Source organism: Polyodon spathula, chromosome 2 (genome assembly GCF_017654505.1).
Source record: "Polyodon spathula isolate WHYD16114869_AA chromosome 2, ASM1765450v1, whole genome shotgun sequence".
Lineage (NCBI taxonomy): Eukaryota > Metazoa > Chordata > Actinopteri > Acipenseriformes > Polyodontidae > Polyodon > Polyodon spathula.
This window is the reverse complement of record NC_054535.1, coordinates 93,054,767-93,082,717: the sequence shown is the minus strand read 5'-3', so window position 1 is coordinate 93,082,717 and position 27,951 is coordinate 93,054,767. Positions and strand designations below refer to the sequence as shown.

Here is a 27,951-nt window from a genome sequence, read left to right as displayed (position 1 = left end):
AACTCAACTCAATAATACATGAAAAAACAAGTACACAGTACAAAAAGGAAAACTATATTTGTATTCAAATAAACAATTTGTTTTTTTTTTAATATATAAGACAACTGACTACATGGACTACAGTCAACAATGTAAACTATAACAGCTACTTAGACATTCCCATACTCTAGCAGTTTCTTCCTGCCTATGAAGTAGTTGAGTCAAGCTGTGGATTGTCCAGTTGACAATGGAGAAAGCGATTAAAATGTAAACAATGTGAGCATCAACTAAATGGTACTGTTTTTGAAGTTCTGAAGTGGCTTTTTACAAAAACAACATTTCTCAAGACATCTTGACAAAATGTATTTTACAACCCATTTATTAATTTACTGTTTTCAGTTCTTATGGGAAAGTTTAGGAGTGTGTTGCAAATAAATATGACAGGGCCTCATGGTACTGGTTGCATGTGCTAAACCTGTAGTTGATTAATCAAAATATTAGTACAAATGTATACAGTTTCTCAAGATATTCTGCTGGGTCTGACAGGGGGAATTTGGAAAGTTGCATTTAAAGAAAAACACATTACACACTTTGTTTATTCATCGAAGTCTTGTTTCAAGGCCAAGTTTGTTTAAGCATTCCAATGGCGATCTTGAATATTTATTGTCGAATAAATATATGTAGAGTACAAGAATCACTTGTCAAGGAACATAGATGACCTGTTTGTCACGTAGGAGAAACTGTAAATGTAATAATATCAAAAGGAACATAAATATTTACATTGGTATTCAGCCCTGCTTCACCAATCCTTGGTTAATAAATAGATTTACAGACATGTTCATGCATCATTTGGTCTAATAAGGCCTAGAAACAACACAAGAAAACAGAGATATTAAATTAAAGCCAAATTTACACTGTTTTCAATTAGGCATCTGGAGGACTATGTGCCTGTGGGGCAGTGAGCTATATCAGTTGTCTGTCATGCCTTTCACCTCTTATGGTCTGGCTTGATCACCAGTGAAATGAGTTTGGTGGTAAAGGAACTCTGGATTGACGTGCACTAGCAGAGTTGAGGCTATCATGGTGCAGTACTGTGCCTTCATGATCACAAATTTCTATATGCCACATTGTGAACAGGATGGCTTTGCAGGGGTTACGTCAGACCAGAAGAAGGACGAAGAACAAAGGTAGGGTGGTGAATCTGTGACGCTACGGCATCCTGAGTTTTATTGTAAATAATAATAATCACAAACGAAAGGTTTAAACGAAACACACAAAACAGGACACGGAACTTCAGGCCAAAATAAAAAGGTAAACAAAACGGACAACATTAAACAAGACAGTGGACGGAAAGACAAACAAGTACCGGGCTGGCACTTCCAGCACGTTGTACCAATTGTTCTCAAACCCAAACAAACTCCTTCTTTCTCCCGTTCTCCACTCACGAACACACAAACCCCGAGTGAGTGAAAGCATGCAGCTTTTAAGCAGCTGCACCGAGACTCGATTGCTAATCAATCATTCAACTGGAGTCTCGGTACAAATGCACGTGAATTAATAAAAGTGCAATTCCCTGTGCTCACAAATTGTTTTACTTGCACGTGAAGTGCTGTGCAGTCCTCGTGCCTAAATACAAAATATACATTTTAAACACTTATGCTCACAACCCATATTTATATCCCATGTATTTTATACATAAACTCCAACATTAAACACACTACATACAACAGAAAACACTTATAAAGGGGTGGGACTCTCCGCCACATACATAAAATCAAACAGAACCCTAATGGAAGCAGAGATTCACTTTACCCCTCGAGAGTATAACTTACAATTGTTTTTATATTGTTCAGCTATCCAGGCTTTGGCATTGAATTGGGTTCAGTCTATTTACAAAATAGCTTGGATAATTTTGTGGATTTATTTTCATTAAAATCTCTCATCAATATTAGTTTCTGTAAAGGCCCGGGCTTAAGTAGCAAATTTCGTCCATTTCACTGTTGTTTCTTCACAAGGTAATAACATCACTGAGGTTTACTTACGCCTTTTTTTAGTTTAAACTGTCAAATCTAACTTAACTAACGTATAATAAATGTGGGAAATGGGGTATTGTACAATAAAAAAAATATATATTACATTCCAGTGATTCCACCTAACATGTTTGGAAAGCGTGAAGCATTTGAGTGACGTATTTTGCATCTGAATCCGTCAATTCTGACTTGTAGTTCCACCTGCCATTTTAGAAACTGTTTAAATCTGGCAAGGTGCTAAATCGATATAAGGCTAACAATGTTGTGATACAAGATTTCTATGAACTATGTAATTTACAGGAGACACAGACATGGACTTTTGCCATTGAATTCATGTGAAGCAATGTTCGTTGAAATATTTTTCCAAACACTAAAGTAAGTATTATTCCATACCGTTATTTTCATGTCACACTACTTAAGCCTTCTTTCTTTGATTAACCAATGACCACTGACACAAAGCGAAACGTGCAGAGATTTGTGAAGCATGCCGATCAACTTGCAGTGATTATAGTGACGTTAATGCTGGCCAATAGCAGTGCATATTATCCATAGAAGAGTGTAAAGGCTGCCACACACCAGACGTGGTGCGGTTTTTTAATTGGGCAGGTTTGAAAACTGCCAGATCTATACAGCTGTTGATCAAGACTGGTACATATTCAGCAACATATGGAAATTATGAGTGTCTTATCTGATGGTATTTAAACATACTGTATGTGGCAATAAAGCATACATAACTGGAGTGTCCAGTTCCTTATAAATTGACTCAAGTATGATTTTTTTCTGCTGTCATTTTGGAAATTGCTTCACTGACCTGGTGGACCATGTGCATTGAAGCTGGTCTTTGACTGCTCAATGCCCTAGTTCAGGGGATTTCAACCTTTTTTTTTAAATCTGTACCCCTTCTGTTGGGAGGTTTCAGCCAAAGTACCCTTTACAATTTCCACAGTTGCAATGAAAGGCAGAATAATCTGGTTAACACATTTATTTCCTATTTAATAGATCATTTTTCACAACAGTCTGGGGCTGACAAACTGCTGGTTTAAGACAGAATAACAAACAGTAGGCTTCATTCTTAAAACTTAATTACATGTCTTTGGATGCATAGAATTAAAAGACAGTATTTAGGAATATCTTTGGAAACACTTGTATTCACTTTCTATTCGGCAAATCATTAAACTAATACAAAATAGTCTGCACTGTAAATGTTTATCACATTACCATTTATTTCCCAACATCAGCCATTTAAAACATTCACCTCAAGATAAAACTATAGTAACTAACAATTATACACTTTTTAAAAAAACTAAAGCCAGCATAATTATCCAAAGGGTCCGTATATAACTTTCTGTCGCTTTGCAGTTTGTGTTTTCTTCTTTTGTTTTTGTTATGCAAGTAAGAAATGCATCCATTTCAAACACCGACAACATTACCAACCAGCCACTATTGCTGTTACTAAAATGCAGCCACGGTAATAAATAAAACTAAAATCTCACATTGTGAGTATTGTGATTAGACTACTATTTATGTTTACCAGCGCATTTACACTTCTATAAAAAAGCAGAAGCACTGTGCTTCACTGACATGAAAAGCTAAAAACAGCAAAGATCACGAGCAGCACAGAACACTCTCCATAGGCACAATCGGCAGATGCCTGCTTCACCTATATAAAATCGAAATCGTGCATGCGTACCGGTGGAAAATGTGGACGTGATAGATTATGTGGATTTGTTTTCATTTGCGGTTAACTTTGAGCTGCTAAACAAAGATTAAATAGTTATACACAGTGTTTTACTTTCATTTTTGTTTGTACATTTGTGAGTCGTCCTACATACCCCCTATGATCCTTAGAAGTACCCTCAGGGGTACGCGTACCCCCGCTTGATAACTCCTGCCCTAGCTGACAGGCACCAAATTGCAAAAAACAGAATTCAATCCTATTTATTTCGTGCCACCCTGGTGCCACTCCTACGTTGCCTGTGGTGTGAAAGATACAGATACAAAAGTACAGGTTCTATTAATTTTGTTGCATTGCTGCACAGTAGTGCTTGCCGCATTGTGTCTGGTGGTTAGCAGCCTTAATACAACAAGCTCATTACAGGTATGACCAAAAGTGTGTGTAATGTATTGGAATGTGTTTTACAGTGGTACACGGCATATAAGATGATGGTAAATATTGTTTATAATGAGCCAGACCCATTGTTAAACCATGGGGTAGGAAATAGTGATCACATCCAGGTTTTGACCTTTTAGTTAAGCCTTTGGCCTTGTCTGGTATAGAGGTTTTGTGGTTCATCCCAGTAGAGGAGGTTATATACTGCATTTATCTATTTGTGTTTGTTTTACGATTGAAAGAAATAAACACATGCAGTTTGCAGCAATATATTTAGCGTCTTCGTTGCACCATTGTAAACTACATATGTAATGAGTAGATTCTAAATACCTAATAATGTGCAGTCTCCTCAGCCTATTCCCTGTACCAAATGCAAAATGGCTTTCCAGGGTCAACATTGACATTCAGTATATTGATTCCAGGCCAATAAGTGACCAATCAATAGTCAACATACAATCTCATTCTGAAGAAGTGCTGAATTATAAAATATGAATATTGTACAAGAAGTAATGGAAAGAATAATCCATTAGTAGAATGGAACCGCAGTGGTGACATTTTTATAACTTGAAACATTATACACGGGTTTATCTGGGGCAATATGCTGGTAGTGTAATGGTACCATAAATGTTTTTTTTTTTTTTTTTTTAACAATTAATTGGTATGATAAGAGGATTGTCACTGTCAGATTTGTGGTCATAACTCGTCACAACTTAACCCATTAGTAAAAGTGAAAACAATCCCACTAAGTCTTCATTAATGTTCCTCATTGTGTTCTATATTACATGTTCTTAAACTGTACATATACATTTAAATGGAAACAGGAACTGAAAAGGGTAAACAAGACGATAATTTATAATATAAATAGTTAAGACTGGGATGTAACTATCATGAAAAAATGATCATCTTTTTTACTAGTAGTATGATCATATATATATAATATATATATATACTATAATATATATATAGATTATATATATATATATATATATATATATATATACACACACACACACACACACACACACACACACACACACACACACATATACAGGCCAACTTCATTATAACAAACCCTTCTTATAACGAACACCGTTTTAAAACGATCCCAACAGCAAGAACCGATTTTTTCAATGCAAATTAGCCCTATTAGAACGATCACGTACAGGATTGACCCAGATACAAGTCTCAGTACTGATTAACACTGAACTTTCTCCACTGTCAAGTGTGTTATTCGCTCTGTGAAAACAAAGACCATGGTTAACTAATTCAAAGATAACGCTAATTCAAAGATGACCTATTGTAGTACGAATCATGCATGAAGAATGCAATCGTTGCCTGTCAGTCATCTTCACACAAACTGCAACCAGGCAACGGGCGAGAGGAGCAATCTGATTTTCAAGAGAAATGTAATTACTGTATTCAGCATGCAAGCGTACATTCTTTCCTTTTTCATTTCTTTACTGTTTTCTCTTAAACATACCACTGGGGGAATTAGTGTTGGTGTAATTTATATGTGGAAATAGGTTTGTTTTGTGTTGGAGTTATGTTTGATGAAATGATTGTTTACAGACGGCGCTCGATTGAGACTTGCTGCCTGCCTGTCTTCTACGTGTTCACTGTGCGTTACCATCGTTGGCCTGACCTGTTTGTTTACTTTCTGTTTTGTGTTTAAAAAATCCTGCGCGCCTGTGCCGGCGTTTCAACTCCAACTCCTCTGCCTTGAAATGCGGATGCGGTTAACCACACGTGAAACAATTACCTTGTCACAATACAGTGAAGGAATCTTAAAAAGTACTATATATTGATGTTCAATAAAAATTGCCATTTTGTCATTATTCTGATACAGAAAAATGCCAAATCGTATTATAGTGAACACCCTGATATAACGAACATTTCTCCAGGGTCATAAATTATGAGACCAAAGGTCGAGTAATGTATGAACTGTCACAGTAACCTGAGATGGAATTGTTTTCCTGTAACTCACTGAATAGCCCCATCTATTATTATTTTTATTATTATTTTTTTAATATAATACGGATACCCTAATATTAAAAAAGACGAGGTTCAGCAGTAGTTTTTTTTAAAAAAACGTAGTATTTCACTGCTGATCAAACGTTCTATGTCGTTATCCATGTCTCTGAGATACAGATGATCAGCTTTACATCTTTTTTTATGTATTCTCATTTTGTTGATTATTAAATTATTGATTATTATAATTGTTGATTATTCTGTACTGTGGGTGTTGTCGAGTGATTGAAAACGAGACATTTTGTGTTTGAATTGAAAGTGATGGTCTCCAGGAGTCGAATATATTTTATCACTATGATCATCACTTATATATATATATATATATATATATATATATATATATATATATATATATATATATATATAGATATAGAGAGAGAGAGAGAGAGAGAGAGAGAGAGAGAGAGAGAGAGAGAGAGAGAGAGAGTATTGTGAAACACATGTCTGCCAACACTATAATAGATGCAAAATGAAAACAGCAATGTACTGTCCAGTATCCTTATAAGCTCAATAAAAGCTAATCTGGCAAGAGAATATGCATCCTTTGAATTCCTTAGGTCTCATATGCAGTGTCATTATCTTCTTCAATGCAGCCCAGTACTATAAAACAGAAAACAAACAAAAAAAAGTTTCTTGGATATTCATAAGTGGGCTTATTACACTTTGATAGTATCTTACCATCTCTCAATAACTTAATATCTGTATACCTCATTTCAATTCTGTATCTCACAGCACTTGGACAAGCTGTTCACATATGATAATGACAGTTAAGCAAGGTTAGGGTCGCCTTCATAAACGTCATGAGTTGCCTTAATCAGAACATAATGAGGAACACCCTTGAGAAAGAAAACCATTGCCACTCACGTTAAATGAAATAATAGATTGTAAATGGAAACCAGTCATGTTAATTTCCAATGTTGATGATTAGACAGATAGAGAGGCAAGGGGATGGTTCTTATTGTACTTTGTACCTGGGGACTAGATTTCATGCATGGAACTGAAGATTGTGCCTGACCTCATGTGGCACAAGCTTTACGAGTGGGAATTCAGAATTGATCCATAAGTTGAGCCTTTGGGGCATTTTATAAATGAAGCATTGCTCCCTTCCCCACCTCTAGTTCTGTCCTGCTTCCTCTGTATGCAATGCACATCAGCCAAGCACCTCTACTATCAACGAGAGGTAAATGAAAGTACAAAAGCGTTAAATTGACAGTGACCCTGAAGTCCTGGGTTGTTTATTATTTCCTCCACATGCCAGTTCATTTTATACTTATTCCTCCCTGGTTGTTTGGACAATTGATTTGGCAGTGCATGGTGAAATGCACTTAGAGCGTTGTTAGTAGCGAAATATGTGACTTCACCATGGCCTTCTTCTATAAATCCATTTGGAACAGTTATTCCACAAATTGTTTGCATTTTTTAGCAGAGGTCATCAGTTTGTAAAGTAACTGCATCTGAAAGGCGAGAATTTTGCATTCAAAGAACAATAGCAGCCTAGACGCCTGACAGATAAAGAGAGGCACAAAAGGATTATGTTACCCAGCACTGGAATTCTTGAAGGGAAGAGGGGGTCTCTGGACTGGGTGTCGATTCAAATTAAAAAAAAAAAAAAAAAAAAAGGCTGCGTTCCACATTAGAAAATAATTGAATGTGACAATGGTGATCTGTTGTGTGCTTAGCAATGCACACCTAACTGTAATTGATTAAATACATTCTCTAAAATAAACGTCTGCAATCAGTACAATAAGAGTGTGCCATTAGAAATCATACTAACAGTATATTACCAATGTAAAGTATTAGTATATTCTACTGTATCTTTACAAGGTAAAAATGTGTGTGTGTGTAGGGGATGTGAAGGGAGCACCACAGAATGGCAGCATAGCAGGAGTTAATAAATTCTGCAGCCTTGTCATTGCTAGTGGGATAAATAATACATTGGAATGTGATATATGCACTGCCATCAATAAAGCGCTGTACAACTATTAACATTTGGTACACATGTTATTAAATCAATAGACTAATACAACTATACAGACTATACAAAACATGTCCCAGTTGTTTTCTTATAAGAATAGATCTGATATACACCATGAGAATTGTTCTTACATTTTGTGTACTGTACATGTTTTTCTGTCACCCCTGAATATCTATTTCTGACTCTGTACATACTTTTGTTAGTCAGTAAAGCATATTGTTTGTTTCATGGGCTCTATTCACAAAGCTTTAGCTTATGCTGTGCTCCTGGTTCACTTGAACTAACTTTCAGTACTTTTTCAATTTATAAACAGCTTTGTGTAAATGACAATCTCCCTTGAAACATGATGGCCCTGTTTACATTTTGCCTTCAATCACAAAATTAGCACCAATCAGGTGCACCACATACATTGTGTGGATCCACCTATTTATTTTCAAGTTCCTCCAAGCTAGCTGTGCTGGCTGCCTTCACTTGCAGCTACTAGCAGAACAACCTGATACAACACTGCTTGTTACTGTGTATGCTGTCGCAGATTCAAAGGAATTTCTGTTGCATTTTCACTCACATACCAATATTTGATTGTATATATGTTTCACCAGTATAAACTAACCATTAAATGCTATTGGCACTTTGTATAAATAACATGTGTATTAATTAAACATAGCTTGATTTTCATAAACTATCATAGAAATAGGCTTGTAAATTTATATAATATATATATATATATATAGTATATATATATATATATATATATATATATATATATATATATATATCTATAATATATTTAAACACTAATAGAATCTCATGAGTTAAAGCTTTTTTTAAATAGCACACCTTCAAGTCATCTTATTGAAGATGTGGGTAGAATATACAGTCACCCATAATTAGAGTCACTTCTCATTAAAACAAATGTCCTGATACTATGAATTGTCAACGTGGTCTCGGACAAATTTAGCAGTCACTTATTGTAAATGAGTTCTTATAATACAAATTCATTTAAACGCAAATTATTTTGGAGAACCTCCATGGAAGAAAAATGTGAATATCAATTGTACTTGTTACAACAAGTAAGTGAAAATGATATTAGGAAATGTATTAGCTTGCATTCAGAAATATTTCTGCTATAGAGCGCTCTTTCCAGAATAAGAAGGGGACATTTCATGTGTCTTTTATTTATTATTTAACATTTGTTGTAACTAGAGAAAATTGTACATTTTGAATGTGACAATGCTATTTTTTCTGCTTTAATAAATATATATATATATATATATATATATATATATATATATATATATATATATATATATATATATATATATATATATATATCGTGAAATATCTTGAAATACCTATTTTTAGGTGAAATGCTGTGAAATAAGCCATGTTTTACTGTGAAAAAATACAGCCCAGCCCATGATGCATTTAGAGTTGCCACAGACGCAGTTTTTTAGTTGCCTTAGTGCTTACGCATCAATGCCATTTCCAGGAAGCAGTTAAAAAAAAAACATGCATTATCAAATGTGGAGGTGTTGAAAGTGCTGGATAATGCAAATTTCAACATTCACTTGAACACTTTGTCAACTATTTTGAAAAAAAACTGGATTGGTTAATGCAAGTCTATGAACAGAAAACTATGGATGCAAGTCATCGGCGTATACAAATTTGCCAAATACCATGATGTTGAGGACACCTAGCATTTTGTGGTTTCAAAATTGATCAGAATGGGACATGCAGATTTCAAGTGCAGTTAATATGCAATGTTTACTTTTTTAAAAGTTCACTTACAACTGTTTTTTTACAATAAAATGCACACTACTTTTATATGTACAGTACTTTTCATTGTATTCATTAAAATGTGATTTCAGTGTTACTTTAACTTCAATAAAAACTGACTGCATGCATTTAGCTTAGACTCCTGATAATAAGAATTACTGATAAGGCTTTTTTTTTTTTTCTTTTTGCTAGTCCCTTGAAATTTGTATTAATGAGAGTTGACTGTATTAAACACTCAATAGTGCTGAGTTAAAAAAAAATTCTAAAATAAATTCAAGACAAACGTTTCGACTAGAAGTCTTTCTCTCCGTCTTTAAAATGTAATATGCAGTCAGAAAACTGATTTGTACGAAACTTGGGGAAACTTTATTGAATATGTTTTAATGGTTAAATCAGATACAATTGTAGTAAAAGCAATTATAAAACACAATTAACAGAAGCTACAGGGGAAGAAAGGAAATGTATAGTTAAATGAGATAAGGGTAGTCTTTTCATGTTTGTGTACCTATCTTTCAGATTTTTCTTTCACAAGTCAACAACTAATCAATTAAGACAATGAAGGGATGGTTAATTGGCAATGGATTTAATTTGCACTGTTGTGTCTTCTGCTAAGTCTTAGTTCTTAACAAAGAGGGATATGGCCAATAAATGTGCGTGTCTGTGCTTGGGGGGAGGGTCAATTAATCAATCTCATGAGCAAATCAACCAATCTTTTCATGAAAAAATTCTTAGATGATCACATACGGAAAACATGGCTCAGGTTATTAATGCTGTCTCAGACAATACTGCAGGAATTAATTATATGTAATCAAGCAGTCAGTTTATGCAGGAAAACATACATTTAAGCCAAATATTCCTACTTAATGTTAGGGATGCAAGTTGATTATGATCATTTTTTTTTTTTTTTTTTTTTTTTTTTTTAACCCTTTCAGTTGCTTTTGACGTACAGTCAGTTATATGTAAAATTTACATGAGAAACACTGAACTGTATTTGTGCAGCCAAGGGAATAGGACATACCATAATTGTACACACTGTTTTCTTATTTTTTTAACTGTGACAATTAAGATGAATACATATTATACAATTAGACATAATGTAGTAGGAATACAATACTGTATTAAGAGACATTAAACTTTTGTATATTTTCCTGGTACCCAAATTGTTGCAGTGGTCTGTTGGAAATGATAAAATCACATTTCATTTATAAAAGTTTCATTTATAACATTGTAATTACACTGCAATAACATTGTGACCACTAAGTAATTAACAAAGATACATTATTCATAACACGTTGCACACACATTCATATTTAACGCCAAACCTAGGAATTAATCACAAACAGGCAATGTTGCTAATATAAAGTGCATCGTTATTGGACATTAAAGAATTTGGAATAAGATAATGTACATGTAATGGAATCACTAACACATTTATTTAATTATATAACTTCTTGCAATGATTTAGTTCTGCTACACAGGACAACATGTATTGGGGAATTCATTTCCATTTTTTGTAGAAAAATATTTTAACAGGGAAAAACATATTTCAGACAGGAAAGTGAGGTACAAATACAAACCTATACTGCATTCAGTCTACAGAAACAAATTAACATTCCGAACACAAGAAACCCAGCAAACAAAAACTGAATATGTCAAAATAATAGTATATTACTTTTAAAACTGTCAGGGCTCATTGTAGACTTGCAGTTTAATTGATTTGTTATCTGATAAATGCCAGCATAAACTTAATTGCTTATGTACGTTCAGTTAAGTAAAAAATGTTAAAATACACAGAGACCTGTCATGTATACCATCATACTATATTGCAGTCCCAGAGTCAGACTGGCACTCCACACAGCAATGCAAATATGTTAGTCTGGAACCAGGGATTATATATAAATTGGTTGACCACAAATATTGACATTTGCTTGTAAAGGTCACAAACAAGCTAGCTGTTTATCAGGAAAACAAAACTAACCTTCACTTTTTATTATACTAATCTACACTTTGTGAAGATGCCCTTTAGAAACAGGCGAGAAAAAACAAAAACAAACCTAGCTGAATTAATATAGTGTAAGAGTGCTGTATTTTGACCAAACCATATTTAGATCATTAAAATTGAACACTAATGCATTGTTTATGTTAATTATATTGCTAATATTTTCCTTTTGTGACAGTTTTAAATAGGAATGCCTGGAGAATGTGATATTCTGGTATTATTACAGGTAATGTGTGGAGGAACAGTAGAATGTTGCTATTCCTTAAATGCTACAGTAGTTGTGATGACTCACATCAATGATTAAAGTGAAGTAATCTGACACAGAAGTGCCTTAACTGAGTTCCAGCTGGGATTAAGTGACAAACAGCATTATCTTACTTTTATTTTTGTTTTATGTAAACCGTCAAATAATCTCCTAATGTTAATAGTAAAGCAAGTGTTAGTTAATAATTTAGTTTTGCATGTTTGTATGTTCATTGTTGCAGGCAAGGGAGGTCAGTTCAAATGTGCTTAACAGTTGCAGATCTCAATACAGTTCTTTAAAGTATTAAACGAAAGAGTTTGTCAAAACCTATGAGTCCTTAAAAGCAAGTAAAATGTCAAGATTTGTTCTATTTAATATTTAAATGGTGGCAGTATTTAAATTTGCCACTATTCAGATCAATTGTGTGTGTGTGTGTGTGTGTGTGTGTGTGTGTGTGTGTGTATATATATATATATATATATATATATATATATATATATATATATATATATATATAGATGGCTTCAGTGAGTTACAGGAAAATTACAGGAAAATAATTCCATCTAAATTACGAGACCGAAGGTCGAGTAATTTATAAACTGTTTCAGAAACCCGAGATGGAATTATTTTCCTGTAACTCACTGAAGAGGCCCATCTATTATTTTTTTATAATACATGGATACCCTTGTGATGCTAATATTAAAGAAAGCTAGGTTCAGCAGCATAGTTTTAAATGTAGTGTTTCAGTGCTGTACAGACGTTCTATGTCGTTATTCGTTAGTGCTTCACTTTTATTTGGATGATAGCCTTTACCTTGTTTTAATTTCCTGTTCCTCTCCAGTTTCTCTGAGATATGAATGTACCAGCTTTACATTAATTTTTTGTAACATATTCTCATTTTACTGCTCATTAATGAACATGTCTGCACTGTGGGTGTTGTCGAGTGACTGAAAACTAGACATTTTGTGTTTTAATTGAAAGTGATGGTCTCGAGGAGTCGAATGGGTCAAAGTTCAAGTATATTTTCCTCTAGAGGAATTATCACTTTTTGACGTCACTACTGTGGTATTATGCCTTCATCCATGCATTACGTATTACGTTAATGCAGCAATTACTCTCGCCTTTTTTATTTTGCAACTGTGGTACCATTCAGTCGAGTGAAAATTGTAAAGGGGTATTTGAGCTGAAAACTCCAGACAGAAGGGGTACAGTTTTAAAAAAGGGTTGAAAACCCCTGTAAGTGACAGCATGATGGTTTCATTAGTTTTTTTTTCATCTAAGCTTTCAGGTTTAAGTTGGTTCAGTGTCCTAAAAGGTAACCCAATACCTTGCTGTTATTGACTTTTACTTGAGGAGGTTTCAATGAAACTATTTCAGCCCAGCATCATTTGGGATGAAAGTACTGTATAACACTATACAGTTTAAATTGGAATCATGAAGGTCATATTATCATCTTAAATCTCTTCTTTATTTCTTTTTGCTAAAAACATTTTGAGTCCTGTTATTTAAATTACAGATGAAGGAAAACGTTGGAACCCTGCCAGCATAAACTACTAAGAAGTTCACATCTGTTTCCTCCCTCGAGAGGGCACTAACAGCAAGTTGTAATGAAGCCATTCTTGGAATCAGTGTCTTCCCAGGGGTAGGTATTATATACTCCCGGTGCCCTATTTGCTACTAGACATCAAAGCCTACGCAGGAAAAGATTGTCACCTTTTACTTACTGAACCCAAGTTCCTGCATGTTTCAAAAGAATGTGTACTGCATGGAAAATTAAGTGTGTAACATTAATGCTGTTTCTGTGCCTAAATTGAATATGTGCAAAAACAAATATGAATTGCACCAGTCACCATTGTTAGAAACTCATTTTGAACAAGAACACCTGTCCAAAACAGTATTTTGGCACGGATAATAAATTAATATATTTAATTGTGTTACCACAGCACATCAAATTGATATATTTGGCACTGATTCAGTGATACAAATCATCTATTCAGTGATACTAAGATATTTAGTGAACAAGGGGTCTCAGTGAGGTGAAACACACAATACATTACCCAGCCAGTCTTTTTGTTTTCCTGGAAAATGTATAACATTTTGGGGTACTACTGCACTTCTTCAATACATTTTTAGAGGAGACGGTTTTCTGTTCACTGATACCAAGATATCCAAGATGCAAGGAGTATGTGGCGTAAAAGACCCACTTATTCATGTTGGGGTGTACTGTTTATGTAATTGCACAGTGTAACAATTTTTTTATTTATTTTTTTTGTTCCTGGGTAGTAAGTGTTATTTCCTAATTGCTTATGCCTCAAAAGTATAGAAAATGGCTATTATTCCACACAAACTTTGCTTTTGTGACCAGGACAGTGATATTTCAAAATATCACTATTTCCGTTGGGAAAACGAGCAAATGTGTGTCTTTTCGTTCACATAAAGTCAGAAAAAAACAACATATGAATCCAAATTAACATGTATTTATACTAAAGTAATACAAAAATGACTACAAAAGATTTAGAAGTGAGTAGTTTTGCGAGATTTACGATTATACTATATTTTCAGTATATCGTAAATCTCGCAAAACTACTCACTTCTAAATCTTTTATGTGAACGAAAAGACACACATTTGCCCGTTTTCCCATCGGAAATAGTGATATTTTGAAATATCACTGTCCTGGTCACAAAAGCAAAGTTTGTGGGGAATAATAGCCATTTTTTATACTTTTGAGGCATAAGCAATTAGGAAATAACACTTACTACCCAGGACAAAAATTGTGTTACATAGTGTTGTCTACAAAACAGTATGTCTCTACGTGTTGCTACAACTGTTTAAATAAAATTGTGTTTTTTTATAGTGTTGTCTAGCAATATGCTGTATATTGTTAATTATTATTAGTAGTAGTGGGGCTCTGAAAAATATAACATTATACAGTATGTCTCTACGTGTTGCTACAACTGTTTAAATAACGTACCTGTGATTTTTTTGTTAGTAGCATTGTTAATAACTTTTTGAAGGATCCCAGGGTGTCTTCAACAACATGAAGCAGAAGTTCTAAGTGTAAAAAGTGTCCTAATGCCCCTTTGTCTAACTTTTTGAAAAAAAGCTTTGAAGCAGAAGTTCTAAGTGTAAAAAGTTGTCAGGTTGTTAACAATGAAAAGAAAAATTCCAGGTCTGTTATTCAAACAGTTCTAGCAACACATGGGGACATGTAACACTATTTTTCAGAACCCTGCTACTTACCCTTTAACTCCCTTTCACAAGGCTGGCTGAGTGGTGACGTCAGACCCGGAACACTAACACACAGGACAGAGAGATGTGGGGTTTGGTGAAGCTGAGCGCTTGCTTGCGCTCAGCATTTAATAAATGAACAAACAGAAAATAAAAGGTTGTAACAAAAAAACAGCACACAGCACTTGGGGCCAAATTAAACAGACAAACAAAACGCCCTAATAGACACTAACAAACAGGAGAATTAATCTTTTGTGCGGGACTTTGAACGCTGAAATACAAAACATGTACGGTGCTGGTGCTTCCAGCACTCGTTATATTTACTTTCTTTGTTTTCAAGAGACTAATTTAAGCTTCTTTCATTTCTTTGAGTGCTACTGGGAGGATCTCCCCTTTAACACGTCTGCCTCAGTTATGCTAAAGTTATTTAAAACTGGAATGACATGTGGGCAGTGTTGTCATATCTTCCTTTGTAAAAACTCCATACCCGTTCTCCACTCAGCTCCCTTAGAACACTATTTCTCTCTTGGCCTTTCTAACCCAGTTCTGAGTGCTCTGTAAAGTGCCTTTTTTCGCTGAGTTTTACATTTAGATTTGTCTACTTTAGGGATATAATTGTTTTGCGCCTCTAGTACTACGTTTTTGAAAAACACACATGCCAGAGTGAGTGAAAACATGCTGCTTTTATGCAGCTGTACCGAGACTCGATTGCTAATCAATCATTCAATTGGAGTCTCGGTACAACTGCACGTGAATTAATCTAGTGCAATTTCCCGTGCTCACATATTATTACGTTTTACCTGCACGTGAAGTGCTGTGTAATCCTCGTGCCTAAATACAAATATACACTTTAAATCACTTGTGTTCATAACCCATATTATATCCCGTGTACCAACTACAGTACACCAACATTAACACACTACACGCAACAAATAAATAAATAGCCCAGGGGCGGGGCACTTTGCCAAACTCCTTTAATAATATTTTCTTCTGCAGTATCTATCATACAACATGCTTTAATCCTGCAAAATGTCCTCACTAATCTCTCAGCTCACAGTCAAGGCTAATGGGGGGCCTTCAGCTCAAACCTGAATATAAATACTGATATGGCAAACTACTAAGTACACTAATGAATCCCTCTCTGTCAAGCAATTAAATCAACTCCATGCATAAGACATGAAAAGATTTTAAGCTGCTATGTATTAAATATGCAAATAGATTTTCAAAAAGCAAGTATTCGAACAAGTCACAAGTGACTGTTGCATTTACTTTTCAATATCTTGCATCACAAAAAAAAGATTGCTCCCAAAATGATAATTTATTATAATCTGATAATTACAATAGAGACATGCTTGGGATTAAGTGGTGCAGCATGTTAACTCATAAGCCTTTCATATCTTTTACTTCAGGAGTCCCGGGTTTACAATTTTATAAGGTTATAACCTAGCCCCTAGAGGGCTTAGTTTACTTCACAAAACCACCACACAATTTGACAACATTCTATGCAAGAGGTCTAGTACTGAATGGCAGGGAGCGTTCAGTTCAGGACAGAAGTACGCTTGTAGAGCTGTGAGGGGTAGTTCTCATGCCACCTGCCGTTACTGTGTCTGACTAGTCATTGTCCTTCACCTTTAAAAGACTGCATTCACAAGAACAACTTTAAGAATCACCTTAGGTAATTTAGGTAATCTAGTAAACATTTATATACAATATTGTGAAAAGTTATATAATTTGGATAACAATCTGCAGGACCTGGATAAACTCAACATCAGTATTTCAGAGGAAACTTGACAAAGCTTTAGAAATGCATCATTGTAACTGTTCTAACTTGTGATATAGAATGTGTAGTCAAAGCTTTCAGTTGCAGTAATGTGTTTTGTATGAAAAAACTAACCCCACACATCAATTGCCCACTTACTTATTTTACATAAACTTATTTTTTCAACCACTAACAACAGTTACATTCGACAATTTTCCTTTGTGTGCATAGACGGAATGGTAGCAGTATTAGTCCAGAGATGATAGACAAAGAGAAGGCGATGTGATACTTTTTATTGGACTAACTAAATAATAATTATTCACAAGCTTTCAAGACCTCAAATATCTCTTCTTCAGGTGACTCTTTCCTACTTTCACCCGAAGAAGAGACCTTTGAGGTCTTGAAAGCTTGAGAATAATTCTTATTTAGTTAGTCCAATAAAAGGTAACACAGCTACCTCTCTTTGTCTACCTTTGTGTGCAAAGAGTTAAAAAAAAACTAAAAAACCTATGAAATGCTACCACTCACATGGTACAAATGTAATTCTCAGAAAAAAAAAATTCCCTCAATCTGTCTGAAGTATAATTGTGCTTGTATTCATACCGTCTTGTAAATAAAATGTTTATATGGTATTAAAATGCAACTATTGGGCTATATATGACCTACTTCTTTAATAATTATGCCACTGTATCGCGAGACACCGGACATACAGTAAGATGTTGTTGGAATGTAAAACAAACAAAAACAATGTACATTTTGCACTGGCATTCTACTTTCTGAAAAAAAAAAAATTAAATAAGAAAATGGGTTTATTACATTGATGTTCTTTGTCCAGTATCCATCATACATTATCCAATAGCTTTTCCCTAATGAATGATAAACAGTATAGTTTTTCTATCCCAAATGTTGACAATCATTGCTTCTGCTGAGGTCACAAACAATATACAGCAAAAGTTTGAAGATGAGATTCATAACCTTCTACTACCAAACCAGTCTATGAAAATGTCTTACATTGTGTTAATCACTATGCAATAAACAGATCACAAAATAATGATTGCAAAATTGAAAATGATTGTGAAGGCCTCTAGCTTGACGGTACAGAAAATGATTTTTTCATACCTAAGACACATAAACTGAATTGTACACTTTCACAGCAAAATTATATTATGTGACAGTATATAGTTAAATTTGACCAACACAACATCATCTGCTTATTAAGTTAACCCTCTAGGCCATCTTACAAAACACCTCTAGACTATGCCATACTTTGCTGAATTGGATCTAGCAACTCATGGGAAAAGGACCAGGAGCATTATATCAAGCAGAACAATATCCTGACCTATAATTAGATCCTGTAGTTCTGAGTGCTGTTACGTCTGATGTGGTTCAGGGATTAGAAACTGGTCCTAAGAACATAACAGAAATTGATGACTTCATTCAGCTCCTATGTTGAGCCAGAGAATACATATAGACGTAAAAATAATAATAATGATAATTATAGTCCTTGGAGTACTTGAAATGCTAGCATTCTGGTGCAGTTTATTTTATTTGATATTTGATTTGACCAGTTTAGTGAGATAGCAGTACTGGTGTTCCACCTTCAAGAGAATACTGTACACACTTAACTTTTATATAGGTGATATATTGAGTGAATAACAGTAAGGAATTTACATGCAAATAATGTGACTTATAAAAGAAACGTTTGCTATTGTAAAGCTTAAACATATGGCTCAGTCTTGGATCACACAGACCTCTTTTGAGTTAATGAAGCTTCCAACACTAACAGTGTCAATATACCAGGAGAGCAGGCCATGCCATGTGGTCACTGCAACTTTATTGAGGGCAGTTATGACTTTAGTAGGAACCAGCCCTACACAGCTGACTCCCACTTATTTTTGCCTGGTAAGGAATTTCAACTGTTCCTGTAAACTACAGAACCCCCTATTAAGAATGCAGGAGTCCTTTGTAATAAGGAACAGCAGGGGACATGGGTTTAATGCTGTGTAAGTCCCCAGTGCTGGTAACTGGATTGACATGGTTTATTATTATGCAGCATCTTAGCAGATGTAGAGCTAATAAAATGAAAAGTTATAACTGAATACCTGCTGTTACTAAATATGTATACGACAACCCAACAGAATTCTTGTATAAGCCCCATAAGTTCCTTCTTATGTTATGACTACAGCTTTAGTCTCCACTAACTGCCTCTGCATGCAGCCCCTTTGCTCAGTCATCCACACAAGAAGCTGTATTCGCCAAATGAGTCAAGAAAGTGTTAGCCAAGTCTTTAAAATCCATTCCTTCCTTCTTGTTAGCAACATTATCACCTGTCTCCACTTACTTGCAAGTATAAACCAAACCACCTGATATTTCAAATATAGCACCTTAGATTTAAAGTTGCTGCTCTTTCCCCATCCCTAAATCACTTCCTGTGCCAGTATCACTTCCGTGGTCTAGCTGCAATCAGGAATCAAGAAACAAAAACAAACAATATCTTCGGAACAATGGAGGAACAATCATGCAATTGAATGCTAATGCTTAATAAGAGGTAAGAAAATGCATTTTAAAGCCTTGGTAATAAGGTAACAGTGTTTGACAGGGTATTGCTTTGAGCATATCTGCTTGGTCTAGACTTTCTCCACACTGCGGAAATTAAGCTCAATGGGGTCTATTTGATTCGTGGTGCTGTATTTGAATATCTGATGTGATAATGAAAGTAAATAGATATTTTTTTTTTTTTATTATGCTCTTAAGATTACAATGGTGCATTTGCAGTCCTTTTCCAGTGCATCATGTCATGAAACAGAGTTATGCATTTGTTGTGCATTTCCATGGGTAATCATGATTTTTACAATGCCACACCATGGGCAGGATTTTCAAAAATTTGTAAATGATAACTGTAGTGTTAATCAAGAAATCGGTATATAGCACTGATTTTGTAATTTTCTAGAGGTCACTATGCCTATTTCGTTATTAAATAATTGTCCAAATGTGATTTCCAAAATGATGTTGATTTACGAAATAATGTTAATATCTTAACGAGCAGGGCTTCTTGCGACTATTTATTTTGTTTGCGTGGGGATTTAAAAGCAAATCTGTGTTAATTGTCATAATTCATCAGGAGTTAATTTGCACTGGGAAAAGGAGGGTTTTAATTAACGAAAGACTATAACTCATCTTGAAACAAAAATTGAACAGACAGTGGCTGTGACACTGACGATAAAGAGACAACCTACATAATTCAGTGCATGAAGTTATGGAAATATTTTACACTTTTATATACTTGTGGTTATGAATGAGATTTGTTCACTTGTTTTAACAATTTGTAACCTTAAACCCGGAACACACTGCCCGATGACATCACAGAAAGGGATGCAACTGCTACTTTTTGTACCCACACACCAGGTAATCGTAAATCAGCATTGTATATGTGAAGTTATCTAAATAAATGTTCTGCCTTGCTGACCAGTTACAAACTAGAAAAAGGTTTTAGGTTGTTATTCATTGTGTTTTTTTCTTTTACTCACCTCCAACTCGGAGTGTTATTTGATCCTTGAGGTCTCCAGCAGGATTCTCAAAGCAGCTGTAGAGAGCATTACTAGCCAAGGATACCTCTTTCAGGATAAGTCTGGGACCCTCTACTTTGTCAGCCTTCACATCTGTGCCGTTCACCTTCCATGTGACTGAGGCGTCGCTCTCCAGCGTAGCACACATCATGGTCACATCACTGCCGATCATCTCATACTGGATCCTGCCTCCTGAAAGTCAAGGAGTAATCAGTTATCTGTTCTTTATAAGTGGCTGTAGCTAGCAAAACAGGTAACATTTTAGTTTAGAGATCCATCATAAATGCTTATATACAATAGCTTAAACAAAATAATGGCAAAAGTGTATAACTGTATTTCGAAAACAAAACAACCAAGAGAGAGACAGATATATAAAGATAGAAAGACAGACAGGCACACAGGCATAGAAAGACAAACAGACCTGAAAAGACAGATTATATCCGTTATAAGCAATTATAAACAATAGCACAAAAACAATGACAAAAGTGTGTAATAATACTCTTATTATTTCTATTCATATTCTATAATTGTTAATAGCATAATTAATAACATGTTTATAGATTGTTTCACTTATATCAGATCCCTAAACTGAAGTGTTACCGCAAACTAATTCCAGACATCTTACATGTTGTGCATTTACAAAGCCGAACAAATTGCATTGAGGCCAATATAGCAAATCGAAGTGCCCAACCTTTAACAATTGTGCTACAAGAACACATGCTTCCAGCAAAGTGTTAGAGAAAAATAAAACATTTATGTTCCCATATGGGGACATTTATTTTTGTTTTGCTACAGAGTGTGTATTTGTACAGTATATTTTAAAATGCACTTTTTTTTAATCCTACACAAATTCAACAACTGCTGGAGTGTTAGAACTACACCCTGGACGGGACACTAGTCCATCGCAGGGCACCACACACACACACACACACACACACACACACACACACACACACACACAGAGGGCCAATCTGAACAGCATATCTTTGGACTGTGGGAGGAAACCGGAGTACCCAGAGAAAACCCAGGCAGACACGGGGAGAACACGCAAACTCCACACAGACAGACCCCTAGGCCGGAATCAAACCTAGGACCCTGGTGTTGTGAGGCAGCAGCACGCCACTGTGCTGCCCATATATATATATATATATATATATAGCTTTTTTCCAGAGCTATATATATATATATATATATATATATATATATATATATATATATATAGCTCTGGAAAAAATTAAGAGACCACTGCAAAATTATCAGTTTCTCTGGTTTTACTATTTATAGGTATATGTTTGGGTAAAATGAACATTTTTGTTTTATTCTATAAACTACTGACAACATTTCTCCCAAATTCCAAATAAAAATATTGTCATTTGTTGCATTTATTTGCAGAAAATGACAACTGGTCAAAATAACAAAAAAGATGCAGTGTTGTCAGACCTCGAATAATGCAAAGAAAATAAGTTCATATTCATTTTTAAACAACACGATACTAATGTTTTAACTTAGAAAGAGTTCAAAAATCAATATTTGGTGGAATAACCCTGATTTTCAAGTCTTAGCATGCTCTCCACCAGTCTTTCACATTAATGTTGGGTGACTTTATGCCACTCCTGGAGCAAAAATTCAAGCAGCTCGGCCTTGTTTGATGGCTTGTGACCATCCAAGGAAGCAAGTTTTCTTCCAGGACAACCTTGTACTTGGCTTGATTCATGCCAAAGCTGCCCGATTCCAGCCTTGCTGAAGCACCCCCAGATCATCACCGATCCTCCACCACATTTCACAGTGGATGCGAGACACTGTGGCTTGTAGGCCTCTCCAGGTCTCCATCTAACCATTAGACGACCAGGTGTTGGGCATAGCTGAAAATTGGACTCATCTGGGGGTGCTTCAGCAAGGCTGGAATCGGGCAGATTTGTCTTTGTGAAGGGTGCATGAATCAAGCCAAGTACAAGGTTGTCCTGGAAGAAAACTTGCTTCCTTCTGCTCTGACAATGTTCCCCAACTCTGAGGATTGGTTTTTCCAGCAGGACAATGCTCCATGCCACACAGCCAGGTCAATCAAGGTGTGGATGGAGGACCACCAGATCAAGACCCTGTCATGGCCAGCCCGATCTCCAGACCTGAACCTCATTGAAAACCTCTGGAATGTGATCAAGAGGAAGATGGATGGTCACAAGCCATCAAACAAAGCAGAGCTGCTTGAATTTTTGCGCCAGGAGTGGCATAAAGTCACCCACCATCAATGTGAAAGACTGGTGGAGAGCATGACAAGACGCATGAAAGCTGTGCTTGAAAATCAGGGTTATTCCACCAAATACTGATTTCTGAACTCTTCCTAAGTTAAAACATTAGTATTGTGTTGTTTAAAAATGAATCTGAACTTATTTTCTTTGCATTATTCGAGGTCTGACAACACTGCATCTTTTTTGTTATTTTGACCAGTTGTCATTTTCTGCAAATAAATGCTCTAAATGACAATATTTTTATTTGGAATTTGGGAGAAATGTTGTCAGTAGTTTATAGAATAAAACAAAAATGTTCATTTTACCCAAACACATACCTATAAATAGTAAAACCAGAGAAACTGATAATTTTGCAGTGGTCTCTTAATTTTTTCCAGAGCTGTATATATATATATATATATATATATATATATATATATATATATATATATATATATATATATATATATAGTGCCTATAGAAAGTCTACACCCCCTTGAACTTTTACACACCATACTCCACACTGTTAAGGGGAAAACAGTTTTATATTAAATATACAAAACTGAAAGCTCATAATTGGATAAACCCCCCCCCCCCCCCCCCCCCCCCCCCCCCCCGAGTTAATACTTGGTGGAAGCACCTTTGGCAGCAATTACAGCTGTGAGTCTGTTGGGGTAGGTCTCTACTAACTTTGCACACCTACATTTGACAATATTTGAGCATTCTTCTTTACAAAACTGTTCAAGCTCTGTTAAGTTCCTTGGGGAGTGTTGATCAACAGCATTCTTCAAGTCATGCCACAATTGTTCGATTGGATTTAGGTCGGGGCTCTGACTGGGCCACTCAAGGACATTTACATTTTTGGTCCTTAGCCACTCCAGTGTAGCTTTGGCTCTGTGCTTTTCACTTGGAAGTTGTGGGGTAGGATGTGTAGATAAATGAAGAAAATAAAACTATTTTAATGCATTTTAATTCCAGGCTATAAGGCAACAAAAGGTGAACATTTTGAAAGGGGGTATAGACTTTCTATAGGCACTGTATATATATATATATATATATATATATATATATATATATATATATATATATATATATATATATATATATATATATATATTGTGGTAGTGTACTGCCCAATAAGATGGGTTTTCCTGGTGCGGACAGTCGGTGACGGACACACAGAACTCTCAGGTGAATAATTTTTATTTACAACATTTACACAGTTCTTTGTTTCACCACGAAACATGCCCTGTACAGGCAACTAAATAAACTAATGTTTTGTCTCTCTCTAGGCTAATTCAGGGTCACAGGTGAGTAGTGGTTGGAGCCCCCTCTCTCTGGTGGGGCTCGACAGGAACACAGGTAAGTAATGGTTGATAGCTCCCTCTGGTAGAGCTGAACAGGTACACAGGAGAGTAGTGGCTGATAGCTCCCTCTGGTGGAGCAGAACAGGTACTCAGGTAAGTAGTAGTTGATAGCTCCATCTGGTGGAGCAGAACAGGTACACAGGAGAGTCCGGTGACAAGCAAGTGAACAGGAACAACAGGGTTGTAAGTTTCCACAACAATAAACTTCTTTTCCTTTTCAACAAACATATCCTTGTCATTTGTATTAGGGTGAGTGTGTGGTATTACGCCACGAGCAGAGTTCATTCAACAAATTCAGATTGGTAATAAAGAATTAAAAAATATACAGCGAATTGGCCAAACAAAAATAAAACACGCTCATAAAACAACACTTCTCAAAACAGAGATTTTTCTAAAGCTGCACTTATACTTTCAGGTACTAATAGTATTAAATCACGTACTTACTATTTTTCTTTCCTGAAAATTCCCACCAACAAAGTGAGAAAAAGATTTAAAAAAAAAACGTTCCTCACTGAGGTGGTGTTCCCCACAGCTACAACACACTGCTACAGTACGCAGCTACCAAACAGCCCTGACTGTTCTGTCCGGCTTTCTTTTAAGCTGCCCAACCCCGCATATTCCTTAACAAGGGCACAAGGGTTTCCTGGGATGTGTAGTTTTTCGTACTGCGGCAACATTCCCTAAAGGGCCTGCCGCCCTTTGCTATGCTTATATATCTATATATTATATATATATATATATATATATATATATATATATATATATATATATATATATATATATATATGTATATATAGTGGTTACTGGATCTTGAAATTCCTACATAGAACCCATAAGGATGAGGAAATTAGGAACCCATCTGTTTGAGGCAATTAGCAACTTTTTCTGGACAAATGCATATTCTAATAATATTCGTCACCAAATTTTAATGCGGAGCTGACTTTCATAATAACTTTTTATATTTGTCTAAAGTTTATAGCAATGTTGTGAAATTTGTTCCCAAAAACACTTGAGATGAAATTTCACTATTTTTCAAATCACAAATGAGGAGAAAAATCCCTGCAACTGTCCTTGTGAAACTCGCATCTATGTGATTTTACAGGTTCGGCCGATTGATTTCAGTCACCTCACAAACTTTAAACATGTTTCATATTTTGCAATGTGCTTCCCTCGCATCGGCTGCTGTGTTATGCAATGATTGCATCGGGCAGTGTGTACCTGGCTTAAGAGACGTGAACTGAATTCAAAATTTGATCCTCCATCCATCTATAATGGTGACACAAGATATGCTGTATTTATCTGTATGCTGCATATGCTTATTATTCAGTGTGCTTTTATTCATAACATGTGGTGTATTTAAATACTGACTATTGTGATACTAAGAAACATATTAAGCTATCTTTTAATAACAACACAGTTTAACTGCACCATGCTAGTGAATACAGTAAGGTTTAATAACGTCACTTCCTATAAGTAAATGGATTATAGATGTCTCTGTTAAAAATTGTAATCTCAATGATTTCAAAAAAGTCACATAGACTGTAGTCCTACAGAGAGGATGTAATACTGCAATAGACAAGCAAGATGGGCTGCTGCTTTCTTCCTTGACTGTGACTGAAGATGTTGAAAGTTTTACAAGCCAGGACATAAAAGTGTATATCATATGGACAGAGCTATGGACAACTATGGCACAGACTAGTTCAAAGGGAAAGAGTCAGCAGTCTAGGCTGATATAAAACAGTTGTTTCGTCCCTTATAAGGCTAAACAAAATAACATCTGATCATAATGGTATAATGTTTTTTTCTTAAAGAGAATCACACAATATAATAGAGTATATACGTGTAGCTATAATTTCACTGTATGTGCAAGTGGACATATATAACTATATATACTGCAGTAATAAATCAGGAACCTACTGTAACTTAAACTGCACATTTAATACAAAAAAGGAAGGAAAAAGTACAAACTATTCTTTTGGAAAGTCTAGACGGCAGCATGAGATTGAACACTTAGTTAGAGAAAGGAGGCAGTTGAGGAAGCAATGGAAAAAAGCCAAGCATAGTCAGAAGGAGGGACTCAATCTGTTACAAAGGGTCACAGACGATAAGCTTGCAACATTGCGCAGAGCTGAGTGCCTATGGAAATGCTACAGAAAGAAAGAGCATGCGAGAACTAACTTTTATAAAGATCCATTCAATTTTGTAAAGAAGATATTCACCAATGAGAAAAATGGCACACTAAAATCATCTAAGTTTGAGCTGGAGAGATATTTGGAGGAAACACATACGGATTCAAAAAGGCAGGAGCCTATGTCAGTTCCTTCAGATATTCAGAACGCCTGGCTTCTGGAATGTGACTACCACCAATTCGAGCATACATGGATGATATGACAACAATGACTACAACAGTAGCCTGCACTGGGCAAATTAACCAGTAACATTGAATGGGCACGAATGCAATTCAAGCTCACTAAATCAAGGAGCATCTCTATAATTAAAGGTAAAGTTGTAGATAAAAGGTTCTACATTAATGGTGAGGCAATACCAACAGTGTCCGAGAAGCCAGTGAAAAGTCTAGGGAGATGGTACGACGGGGATCTAAAGGACACAGTTCGTGTGGGAGAAGTTAGCCAACAAGCAATGGAAGGGTTGAAGAGCATAGACAGCAGCGCTTTACCAGGCAAACTGAAACTCTGGTGCTTTTAGTTTGGTCTACTGCCAAGACTGCTGTGGCCACTAACTGTGTACAAGGTTTCCTTGTCAACAGTTGAGAAGCTGGAAGCCTTAATCAGTTCATATGTCAGAAAATAGTTGGGAATTCCACACTGCCTCAGCAGAGTGGGACTTTATGGTAAAGGAATACTGCAGCTACCAATCTCTGCTCTAACCGAGGAGTTTAAGTATGCCAAAGTCCATCTGGAAATGACATTAGTAGATTCACGTGACAAATGCATAAGGGAAGCAGCATCTGTGTTGAAAACTGGAAGAAAAAGGATGGCAAAGAAAGCTGTGGAAGATGCTAAGGCTGGAGAATCGGAGATATTATGGGGCAAGTTCAGCATGGAAAAGGAGGTTTTGGTCTCAGTGCAGCTCCTCCTACATGGCACAAGGAAACCCCGGCTCAGCGGAGGAAGCTGGTAGTCAATAAGGTGCAAAAGCAGAAGGAGAGGATCAGGTATGTAAAGGCCGATTCCCAGGCCAAGCAGGGAGAATGGATGACAGGGGAGAGTGTGGAACAACGCAAGATCGGCTGGCAAGACCTATGGACAATGGAACAGAGCAAGATCAGTCTCCTCATCAGATCAGCATATGATGTTCTCCAATCACCACATAACCTAAACCTCTGGGTGGGTGAGGATCTCTCATGTCCTTTGTGTTCATCACCAACATTAAGGCATATTTTGACAGGATGTAAAGTGGGTCTTAGCCAAGGACAGTTTACTTGGCACCATTGACAAATGCTGCGATGTTTGGCCTTAGCATTAGAAGACAAGCGTAACCTGACCAATAAAATGCCACCAGTTCCATCAAAGCATTACACACAAGACAATTTTCCTCTGTCCAGGAGAGCAACCACCAAGAAAAGGTGTTAAAATCAAGCCTCACTCAGGACAACTGGAAGCTGCTAGAGACTAGAAGATGCTGGTAGATATTGGCCAACAGC

At 35.8% G+C, this 27,951-nt stretch overlaps 1 protein-coding gene across 2 annotated transcripts in view; it reads right to left on the bottom strand.

Annotated features, from left to right (window-relative positions):
• LOC121303904 (ciliary neurotrophic factor receptor subunit alpha-like) overlaps positions 1-27,951 on the bottom strand; it is a 159,928-nt gene that overhangs the window by 52,969 nt on the left and 79,008 nt on the right. For both annotated transcript variants that reach the window (XM_041234765.1, XM_041234774.1), the window contains exon 3: positions 20,657-20,887. In XM_041234765.1, the coding sequence (XP_041090699.1) occupies positions 20,657-20,887 (231 nt within the window). The remainder of the gene's footprint in view (positions 1-20,656; positions 20,888-27,951) is intronic.